Source organism: Aspergillus clavatus, genomic scaffold (genome assembly GCF_000002715.2).
Source record: "Aspergillus clavatus NRRL 1 1099423829799 genomic scaffold, whole genome shotgun sequence".
Lineage (NCBI taxonomy): Eukaryota > Fungi > Ascomycota > Eurotiomycetes > Eurotiales > Aspergillaceae > Aspergillus > Aspergillus clavatus.
This window is the reverse complement of record NW_001517100.1, coordinates 238,340-248,273: the sequence shown is the minus strand read 5'-3', so window position 1 is coordinate 248,273 and position 9,934 is coordinate 238,340. Positions and strand designations below refer to the sequence as shown.

General features: G+C 50.5%; 5 protein-coding genes across 5 annotated transcripts; 3 read left to right on the top strand and 2 right to left on the bottom strand.

Moving 5' to 3' along the window:
• Window positions 1-85: 85 nt before the first annotated feature.
• Window positions 86-991, top strand: ACLA_065610 (uncharacterized protein; the record flags this gene model as incomplete). The annotated part of the gene is made up of 2 exons (XM_001272352.1): window positions 86-361; window positions 467-991. 2 exons carry the CDS (start codon window positions 86-88, stop codon window positions 989-991), a joined length of 801 nt encoding a protein of 266 aa, XP_001272353.1.
• Window positions 992-1,734: 743 nt separating this feature from the next.
• Window positions 1,735-1,929, bottom strand: ACLA_065600 (uncharacterized protein; the record flags this gene model as incomplete). The annotated part of the gene is made up of 1 exon (XM_001272351.1): window positions 1,735-1,929. One exon carries the CDS (start codon window positions 1,927-1,929, stop codon window positions 1,735-1,737), a length of 195 nt encoding a protein of 64 aa, XP_001272352.1.
• A 1,335-nt stretch (window positions 1,930-3,264) lies between these two features.
• ACLA_065590 (uncharacterized protein) lies at window positions 3,265-3,958 on the top strand (the record flags this gene model as incomplete). The annotated part of the gene is made up of 2 exons (XM_001272350.1): window positions 3,265-3,343; window positions 3,735-3,958. The coding sequence occupies 2 exons, from the start codon at window positions 3,265-3,267 to the stop codon at window positions 3,956-3,958; spliced, it is 303 nt and encodes a 100-aa protein (XP_001272351.1).
• A 559-nt stretch (window positions 3,959-4,517) lies between these two features.
• ACLA_065580 (putative nuclear pore complex subunit Nup85) lies at window positions 4,518-8,042 on the bottom strand (the record flags this gene model as incomplete). Its single annotated transcript, XM_001272349.1, has 3 exons — window positions 4,518-5,002; window positions 5,056-5,557; window positions 5,619-8,042. The coding sequence occupies 3 exons, from the start codon at window positions 8,040-8,042 to the stop codon at window positions 4,518-4,520; spliced, it is 3,411 nt and encodes a 1,136-aa protein (XP_001272350.1).
• An 827-nt stretch (window positions 8,043-8,869) lies between these two features.
• ACLA_065570 (uncharacterized protein) lies at window positions 8,870-9,604 on the top strand (the record flags this gene model as incomplete). Its single annotated transcript, XM_001272348.1, has 1 exon — window positions 8,870-9,604. The coding sequence occupies one exon, from the start codon at window positions 8,870-8,872 to the stop codon at window positions 9,602-9,604; it is 735 nt and encodes a 244-aa protein (XP_001272349.1).
• Window positions 9,605-9,934: the final 330 nt, after the last annotated feature.

Here is a 9,934-nt window from a genome sequence, read left to right as displayed (position 1 = left end):
CCATAACCCCAACCCCAACCCAAATACTCAATACTTAAGACTAACACAAACACACCCAGCTTTCAACATCCACGGCGGCGCCTTCATGCTCGGCACACTCGCGCATGGTCTCCAAACCCCAGATCACCGCCGCAGCTGGATCATGCTCGTCCCCAACCACCGGCTCTGCCCGCAGGTCGACATGCTCGACGGCCCGATGCGCGACTGCCACGATCTACTGCGTTGGGTGTACGACGGGTATTTGGATGGGTTCCTTGCGCGTCCAGTCGCCGGCACAGGCTACAGCACAGACATGGACAAGGTGATGGCATCCGGGACCTCATCGAGCGGGACGCTGGCGCTGGCGCTGGCGCTAGCGCTTGTAAGTACTATGTACTATATTCCATCCTCCCTCCCTCCTTCCTTCATACTTCCCCTCTGCCCCCCGCGGTATAAACTACACTGTAATGCCGGTATCTGACAAGAGGAATTGCCGTGGAAGGCTGGGGGGGGGGGTAATTTAGGGCTTCGACGTCCCGCGGTGCACTTCACGCACGCCTCCTGGCGCTCGCCGCTGCCGTGCATCCGCGTGAAACTACCACAGCCGGCCATCGAGCCCTGCTCCCTCGCGCAGGTGTACGCGGAACAGCCCGTGGCGACGAGCAGCGGGGTCTTGCTGGAGGGGCAGGCGGGCGCGGGACGCGTTTGCGTTTACGCAAATTGGGGCGGGGAGGGGGGGGGGGGTCTGCGGGCTGTGGATCCGGTGATGAATGTCGATAGTAAGTTTCCGCCGACGTGGATTGTGCATGGAGTTGAGGATCGGATGGTGCCGATTGAGATGAGTCGGGTTTTGCTAGGGAGGTTGCGTGAGGGTGGGGTGGAGTGTGGGATGACCGACGTTGAAGGGGAGGATCATACGTTTGCGGCGACGATGGAGGTTGGGTCGAGGACGTGGGAGGCACAGAAGGAGGGGTTTGATTTCTTGGAGAGGATGATTGCTCGTGAGATGTAGTAGGAGTAAAAGTGAGAGTAGGGGTATTGGCGCTTGAGATAGGAGAGTGAGATTGCTAAGGATGGCTGTCTACTGGGGCCAGCCAGATATTTGTACATACGTTTAGATGTGAACCCCGAAATGAGAAGAACGCTGACAGAATTCAAAGGATAAGGCAGAGCTGTGAAGGACAAGAAATATTGGAACAAAAATACATTCGAAATCAGCAAACAAGAATAAGAAAACATGCAAAGAGAGACTGATGCTGGAACGCTGAACGCCATACCATGCAAGCTGTGGGAACTTTTCTCGCATCAATGTACATCTATCAATCAATCCAAGCATACAGAGCTCAAAGAAGGGAGCTATCGCGCATGCCGCGTATCGAATCATGGTACACATCAACGTAGTCGATCATAGTTTCATAGCGTGCTGAAGTTCAATGCCTGCTGAAAGACAGGTCGCAATGCAACTGTTGAGTTGGTCTGAAGAAAGAGCATCGGAGAATGAGTTCAAATGGAGAGATCGCCTGGAATCGTTTATTTGCCGAGTGTCCAGCCTCGAGCGGGCGTCTGAAGTGTGATAGATCCAGCCTATCCGTTCGAAATAAGTCGATAAGTCGAGAACTGAAAGTGCAACCCCGAAAGAAATGAAAAAAAAAGAGGCCGAGAATAGTATCATGAGCGGAGAAAAGACGAGTAGAAGTAGCATCGCGTAACTTTGCTCCTGAGCAAATTACAAGTCTATGATGCACGGGACAATGATCAATAGCCCTTGTGGCCCGCCGCAGGTCGACCGCCATTCCGTCTCGCAGAATGCTTGTCGCAGGCGTATCCGACCAGTACAGTCTTCTCTTGTACTGTATGGCCCCGTTGGCCATAGGCCTGACATGGGTCAATCGCATGCTGGAAGTAGAGGCATCCGCACACCGAATATCGCTCCACCACCTGGTAACACATGTCGAATAGGTTAATCGAAATTATATATCGTCAACAACAACAAGAAGATGATGATGAATCTTGACGTCTATAGTAGACGGTATGTGGAAGAGCAATATATTAGGAATGAAAGGCTTAGAAGAGACAAAAGAAAGAAACGATTGTTCACTGAACTGGGAGCTTAAGGATGTCTTCCAGGACAAACCAAGGCTGAGATGCTGGGCTCGACTTATTTATATAAACCTAAGGGAGCTTAGGCAACCCAACAGCCTCCATGGCAAGTCGTTCGAAGAATTGGGACGATTCCAAAAGTTGCGTTTCATGAAGCATGCATAGCCTATTCGGCCTGCAGGTAGCCTGGAGCACGTACGACCCAAGCCCTATGCAAGGCATCCGTCGAGGTCGATATCCGTGACTCTTTTCGGGGCTCCTAATTTCTTGTCTTGAGTTCAAAATGACCAAACAATCTGTCGCAAAATCATGGATAAAGGAAAGAGTGAAGGACATAGGCCAAGAGTCAAGATCAGCACCATACTATATTCGCCCATGTCCGAACTGTCCACAGGGCAGCTCCCGGACAAGACCGACTCCTTAGTCGATCAGTGGAGTTTCATCATTGGACTGAGGATTAGCACTTGGTAGATTGCTAATGAAGAACGACTATGGAGTATGGAGTATGGTAATGGTTCCTAGCTTCCTTATCGCTAGGCCGTTAGATCCGAGGGGCAAGTGGATCAGTAAACTGATACATGATGTCGCAGAACGTCGTACCGATGGCGATGACAGCTGATAGTCTGATACTAAGTTAACTTCCACAAATTTGATATCCACCGTGACGGAACCGTTGAAGGTTAGAGGGCTCTAAACCCCTCCCAAGGTTGCTCCAAGCGGAGCTGGGCTGTCCTTGGAGCCCATATCATTGGTTTGGCTTGAGGCTCCTCCTCGTGCTTGCAGGGGGTTTCAGCTCATGCCTCATGGTGCCATGGATAATGGGGGCCTTAGGCCCTATTGGGTCATAGTCTATCTCTTGTAGCTATTTTTCGAAATCAATTGTTGGCCTCGTTCAATCATTTTGCTTTGGTTTTGTTGGTTTGATAGCAGGTTCCTCGAGTCGTTGACCAACATGGAAGTCGTATTTCCCAAGGGAAGAAAAAAAAAATACATTTGCCTCCCAGGCGAGATCTTGCTTTGGAATCGTGCAGGACATGGAATATTTGATGACGGATCGACAGAAAGGGACCCCGCAGGTTCAGCTTGCAGTTGAGCCTCGATATTAGCAGAACTATCGGTGAGCAGGGCCATGCATTATGCAGTGTTGGCGTGAAGAATGGGCGCTGAACAGAACCCGGACAAATCATGTCGTTCTGTTCCTCAGCCCAGCCCCTTGACTCAGAGACCACCGCCCACCAGAAACCAACTTCAGAACCAAACCCCGGTCAGTCTACAACGCTGTGATTAGCTCCTGGCCCTTGCAGAACAGTACCCGAGTCCTGGAGAGACAAGAATAACCCGCAAGGCTGAGCCGAGCAATCGAGGATTACCTAAACAGGTACCCACATGATCCGACCTGACTCATCCACCAACATACGGCTGTCCAATCACCAACTGGCCAGGAGCGCCTTTGGATTTCCAAGCAACGGCTGTACAGAAGATTGTAGAAGTGGATGATGCTGTCGCCTGTCAGGCAAGCTCTCGCTGAGAGTAGTCGAGTTGTTCTCTGCATTGTTCTTCGGCAGTCCTCCCGGGGTTTTTTCCGAGGTTGGAACATCCCCGTGCAGATCATTTTCGCTCTTCGGGTGGCTGTTTGATGACTGTATACTTCGTAGTGTTGACACCGTATGAGTTCAACTTCAGCTGTCTGCTGCTATGCCAGTACTGCCTTGAGGCCTTCTCTGGTTCTAGACCGCTTGTTGATGGGCCCGACGCTGACCCCGATCTGATGTACTGCTTGTTCATCCAGCATCCCACAAGCCACAACCGCTTAAAGGATCAACAGTCGGAAGGTTTCATCAGCTTTGACTATAGAGAACCCAATATTAGCCATCGTTGATATAATTGCAACCATTCTCGAGGATTCCTACTACATTCCAGCAGGATTATTAACACGCTCAAAGCGCATTGCTCAGCAAGGTGGCTAAAGGCATCTCGTCATCAGGAGTAGGAGTAGGAGTGAGAGGTTGACCCTATCACTGTTCTTGAAAAACCAACACCGTGAGAAGTCAATAATCTGGGTGATATGAAATAGTATTGTGATGGGTGATGGAATAAGAACATCCACGATTCCAAGTCTTGGAGCGGCTGAGTGACTGTCAGGGAAGGAGTGCTGCGTGTTGATGCCTGGGAAATGCATGGGTTCCCATATGTTTGTCTCCCTTGGATCAAAGTCCGAAGACAATATATATTTGGAATTGGTAAGTTTCAACTCAACCTACTTGATACAATTAAAAAGACCATGCTCTGTCAGACGTCTTTCCATTACATAACGACTTATTATGAATGTAGATGGTTTGAACACGGGGACAAACGAATGGTAGATAACATTAGATACCACACCTACACCACCTACACATACATGCTAGATGCAAAGAATTTTGAAGAACCCGCCTTGATTAAACCGAACCCAAAGCACCGAAACTCAACCCTCTTGCTAATCCCAAGCGCAAAATCTTAAGAACTTCCTCGCCCTTGATGTCTTCCGGCAGCCCTGCGCGCCAGTCCCAACCCCGCTCCTGGCCCTTGTGGCCTTCGTCGCCGGGACGAGGGACTAGAACAGCGGAGCTGGATATAGACCCCGAAGTAGACATGGTCCGATTCTTCGCTGACTCGATCATGTCACTGCCAATGAATGAGAACGTGCTGGAAGCGGTCAAGGAAGAGACGGACTTCTTAAGAAGAGCCCGTGGTGACGGTGGAAGGACGTAGGACTCGGCCGACGACCGACCGCCAGAAGAGGCGCGTCCAGAGGAGTATTCGATTAGTGTCGAGCGGAAACACTCTTCGCACTGGGCGAAAACGCGAGGTGTGACTGTTTCTAGATCTTCAATGGCCGACAAGATAGCAAATTGCTGAGGTACGGAAAGGATTGGAGTTGGCTCTGTTCTACTATTAGCCCGAAACGTTCCTGCAAGATGTATGTCCACGACTTACGATTGATAAAAGCCAACGCCTCTCCCAAAAGCGTCAACAGTCCGTCCACTTGCACCGCAGAGTCCCGGTCAGGGTCATAAAGCCCACCGTAGATGCTATCAGCGGCACTGCTGATGACGGCAACCAAAGCCCCGGCCGCGGCCCTGCGTCTGGCCAAGGGCTTGAACCGAGGTCGCTGCCCTTCTTTGAGCCCAATCGTTTCATCCCGTGTTTCGAAGAACCGGCGCAATGTCGCATATCCGCTGAAATAAAATTGAAGAATGTCGGCAGCGACCTCGTCTGAGGCTGCAATCGCGGAGAGGCAGAGTTTCGGATCTCTGATCAGAGCCTCCAACTGCTCGTCCAGATTCGCTGATGCGGGATATGCAAGCGATTGGACCAGACTGTAGGAGATAAGCAAGTCGACAACAGATTTCACCTTCCGGCGGCTATGTGCACGAGCGTAGCAGACTAAGGCGAGACCGTAGTCTTCGGAATTTTCCACCGTTTGATCACCAAATCGCTAACCAATAGGTTAGTATCCCATTTCGAATAAAGGAAAAGACTCCAGTTCGTTGGCTCACCTCGGACACTCTCCTCCCCTCCTTGTCTAAACCCAATTCAGAGCATAGCAACACCGCCTTGTCCATCTCCTCGGCGGTATCGAGGGGAAGTTTATCTAGCAGCTCTGATACACTCTTCTGCATATTCTCCGCATCTGTCAGACGACTCAGGACTTCCAGCGCAAGTTCCCACCCGTCTCGGACACCAGATTCGTGCTCAATGGAGTTTCGGTCAAACAAGCCAAGAGCATAGGCACACAAAACGTCGTCCTTTCGGATTCGATCCGTCGACCCATTGCCGGTTTGACCATATGATAGAACCATCAAGTCGTTCTCACTGAGACCGGGCAACGTCTTCGGGCCACCGGCTGTGTCCAGCCAACCCCCAAGTGAAGCAACTTCAGCTACAGCAGATGCAATAGACAGAGACCATGTTTGGAGCAAACCAAGAACACCGTCTACATTGCCCTCGAAGACGGATGCTAGGCCGACCTCTAGGTTACTGAGTGGATTGACCCGGAACCCCGAATTTGTCGACGCCTCGTTGATCGCACTTCTCAAAGCAAGGTCGAGACGCTGAAGGTAAGGGCTCACCGGGTCATCGTTGACGCCACGGAATGATTGCGGCTTAAACATCCCCACGCGGCCAAAGGGGTCGCTGGCGACTTCTTCATCATCCTCACCGTCCCACCACACTGTTAATCCAACGGTGGCCTCGATCCAATCTTGTGCATTGCTCATGATGGCGCTAGTATCACCGAGGATGATACGATATAAGGACCTCAAATTCTGATAGATGGTCCATGGCACACGGCTCTCCGCCATGCGCGCAGATTTGGTGAAAGAAAAATCTCCTTTAGCCGGACTAGGCTTCAATCCAAAATTGATCGCCTGAAAGCGATTTTCTGAAACTGGAGGCTCAGGTGACTGCTGTTCTCCCCCCTCAGCGAATTCTTCCAAGTCGGTGACGGCTCCCATGACACGCTTCCGGTACAAAGCCCATTCGGTGCCCTTGACGTCCCAGTCACCATATTGAGCGCTAGGAGATGATTCCAAGATTTGAAGAGCCTTGTTGGCACATCTTTGAATATTTTGTAGTTGTACTCCGCGGTAACCAGCTTGGGGCAAACCATCCTCCAGCGCTGACCTTGCGTAGTTGAAATCAGCAGAACGCAGTAAATCGGCGGCCTCATTGAAGCGTCCACGTAATACGGCCGCATTGATGATCTCCCAGAAATCAGAAGATGCTGTGGGATTCGGCTCAACCTCCCTCAGAATTTGTAATTCGTTGGTCTGAGGAGCATGATTAGCTTCCAGCCAATCCAGGAGAACTTTAGGAATCGGGGTGATCGTGTCTGCTTGGGGGCTGGTGAGCGCTAAACTCCTGGGAGCCGCAAACCCTAGCGGATTGTTGAGGCTCCCTTGCTTGGGAGCGGACAGGGGCGGGTGATGGAGTTGGAGCAACAGAGAACCAATAAAGCTGGCCTTGGCAACATTCGAGGCCTGATCCCCAGGCCCAATGCCAGTTTCAGTATTAGAGGGTCCAACGGACGTCGCCCATGTAGCTGTTAATCTGCCGGAGACTTCCGACAGAATAACCTGGGAGTCCTTGTTCGTGTATTCGGACTGCCTTGCTTCATCGTACATGCGACAAATTTCGTCCTCCGTGCTGATGATGATCTCACTGGGCTCATCAACCACTGCGGTGCCAGCTCTAGAGGCTAAATTGCGTATTATGGAAGGCATCGCGGAGTCCTTCTTAGGAGACAATTTGCCTTTGCGTAGTGGTGATTGTTTGGCCCATTTTTCGTCAAGTTTCGGTCGTTTGGCATTGCCTGGATTCGAGTATATCGACTTTCGTTGGCCCAACGAAAAGGATTGTGGTTGCGTCGAATTCCCAAACTGAGAGTCTAAAAAGCTCAGCCGGTGTCCTGAACCATCAGTCGCGTCGCCTATGTCCATGTCACCGTGTTCCTCTTCAACGTCCTCTTCCTCCTCAGGCAACATATCCTCATCTCCTTCATCATCGACCTCTTCATTCAGGTGCGAAGTGAAGCCATTGGACATTCCGAAGCTAGTAGATTCCCCGAACCTCGTGTTGTTTGCCATACCAAAGAGCGACTGCGATTGCGCAAAGGATTTCTTCGGACCAGCATTTTTGGCCCGGGGCGCTGGCTGATGGGTGGATCCGATTGAAGAATTGAAGATGCTGTCATTGAAATCCACTCCTCCCGACTTGGTGAAGAAAGATTGAGGGGAATCGAGCTGTGATCGCGTGCTCATCTGAGAGCCTCCGTAGATGGTTGACGGAGGAGGGCCTCGAGGAGTAAAGGACTTGGTCGTCGATGGTGGGCCGTCTGCAGGAGTCGCCGAGACGTCGCTCCACAAGCTGCGAGATTTGTCTGGGGTTGATGGACTAGATCCGAACGGGACTTGGAAACTCATGTTGGCCGGTTCAGGTAACGTCTATTCGCGGGACAACGTTTGGTCGAAAGTCTGTAAATGATTTTAAAGTCTAACGGCTCTGCGCAGTCGGGCAGAGAAATCTTTCTCAGAGCTGCAATGCAACCCCGGCTGGGGGAAGGGGATTCCTGTGGGTATGGCGCGAGGAGAAGGATGCGCAGCCAGTTTGATTAGAGAGGAGACCAATTTGAAAGTTAAACCCAGCAGAAATCAGGAGCGATCCCTGTCCAGACAGCAAAACTCCGCTTTGTTTCTCCTACTTCAAGATCGCTCTCGTTCATTGACGCGCGCTGGGTCTTGGCGTTGAGCTTCAAGGTCATGTGATATCAGGTGGTTTCTTAAATCACGTGATAGTTGAGATTAGCGCAGTCATGTGATTAAATCTGCTTATCTCAGCTGGACTGTGCTTAAGCCCCTTTGAGTAGCATCGTATCCGCTTGATCCCCTGATTGGCTTACGCTTAACACAGCCATCTCTGTCTTCTGATGGGCAACTGTAGAGCACCTCTAGTCAGACTCCAAGACTCCAAGAAAAGTTGCCCGACCATGGGAAACGATTTATTATCGGCGAGTAGTTGAGCATTGCCTTCCTTGGGTTACTAAACATGGAAAACATCACTGAGATTAAGCTTGAAGAGTGGATCTAGCCAAGCCTTGCTCCTGGAGCAGGATACATCAGTGCTTACCATCTTGCTTTACTGACTACTGGCCAGGTTCAACCGCAAAGCGTATAAGATGGTCAAATCGCCCACAGCGTATTTGAAATTTAACATTTTCATCATCAACATTTGCACACTCTAGCAAACAAGAATGGGTCGCTCCAAACATACCTTTGATGCAGATGATGCCACACTTGTGGACACATCAAGCACATATCAGACCTCAATGGCCCAGTCAAGCGCGTTGCAACATACTATTCCTCCAAATCAAAGCAGCCCTGCTCGGCTTTATCATATTTACAACAGTCTTTGGCGCCATGATTACAACGTATCTACAGGCGACAAGGCTCCGCTATACCACGTGAACAACTCCTCGCTTACACCCAAGAAGCCTGATCTGACCATTCATGCCGGCACAAGCATATCGGCGCCTGTTGTGGCTGTTTGCAAATTTCTGCATTTCTCAAGGCACTTTAAAGTCGGTCTCGGAGATCCACAATCACCCAATTCAGTCACCTGGGAAGATCTTGTGTGTCTCAGCTTCGTTCATGTAAGATATCGCTTCCAGATGACAGTCGATACTGGGAATGGGATTGAGCGGCGGCCATTCGTATGGAAGCACACATATTCTGTGGGAGTTGGGGACACTAAGCCTTCTCTGCTCACTTGGCGCAACTTCAAGCTTGTCGATGAGGCGACTGATCAGCTCATTGCTGTCTTCACGAGCAATTCGTGGGGATACAAAAAGTCCGGAAAGCTTGAGCTTCACGCCAACTTTGGCCAGGAGTTCGATTTGATGGTCATCATAACCGGTCTTGCATTGTATGAGAGGCAGCGACGACAAAGGGCCTCGTCTTCAGGAGGAGGTGGTGGCGGCGGCGGTTAAACGGGGTCTTCAATACTCAAGAGAGGACTGGATGATTGATACCGAAGCAGAAGATACTTTTCTAATGCTTGTGCTTCTTCCTGTTGTCTTTTTGTTTTCTTTTTTAATCTCTTTTTTTGGTTTTACCTAAGATACCATTTCTGCGGCATTGCTCTCTAGAATCTGAACTTTATTCCGAACTTCAGCGATAAGGATCCGTCTGATTTTCTCTTATTAGATGTCAATTGATATCATAATTGATCAAAACCAAGGACGGAATCTCAAACTTCACAGCATGGATAACGACAGTTGTCGAGAGCAGAATAGCGACCAGATGGAGTGGGATGACAT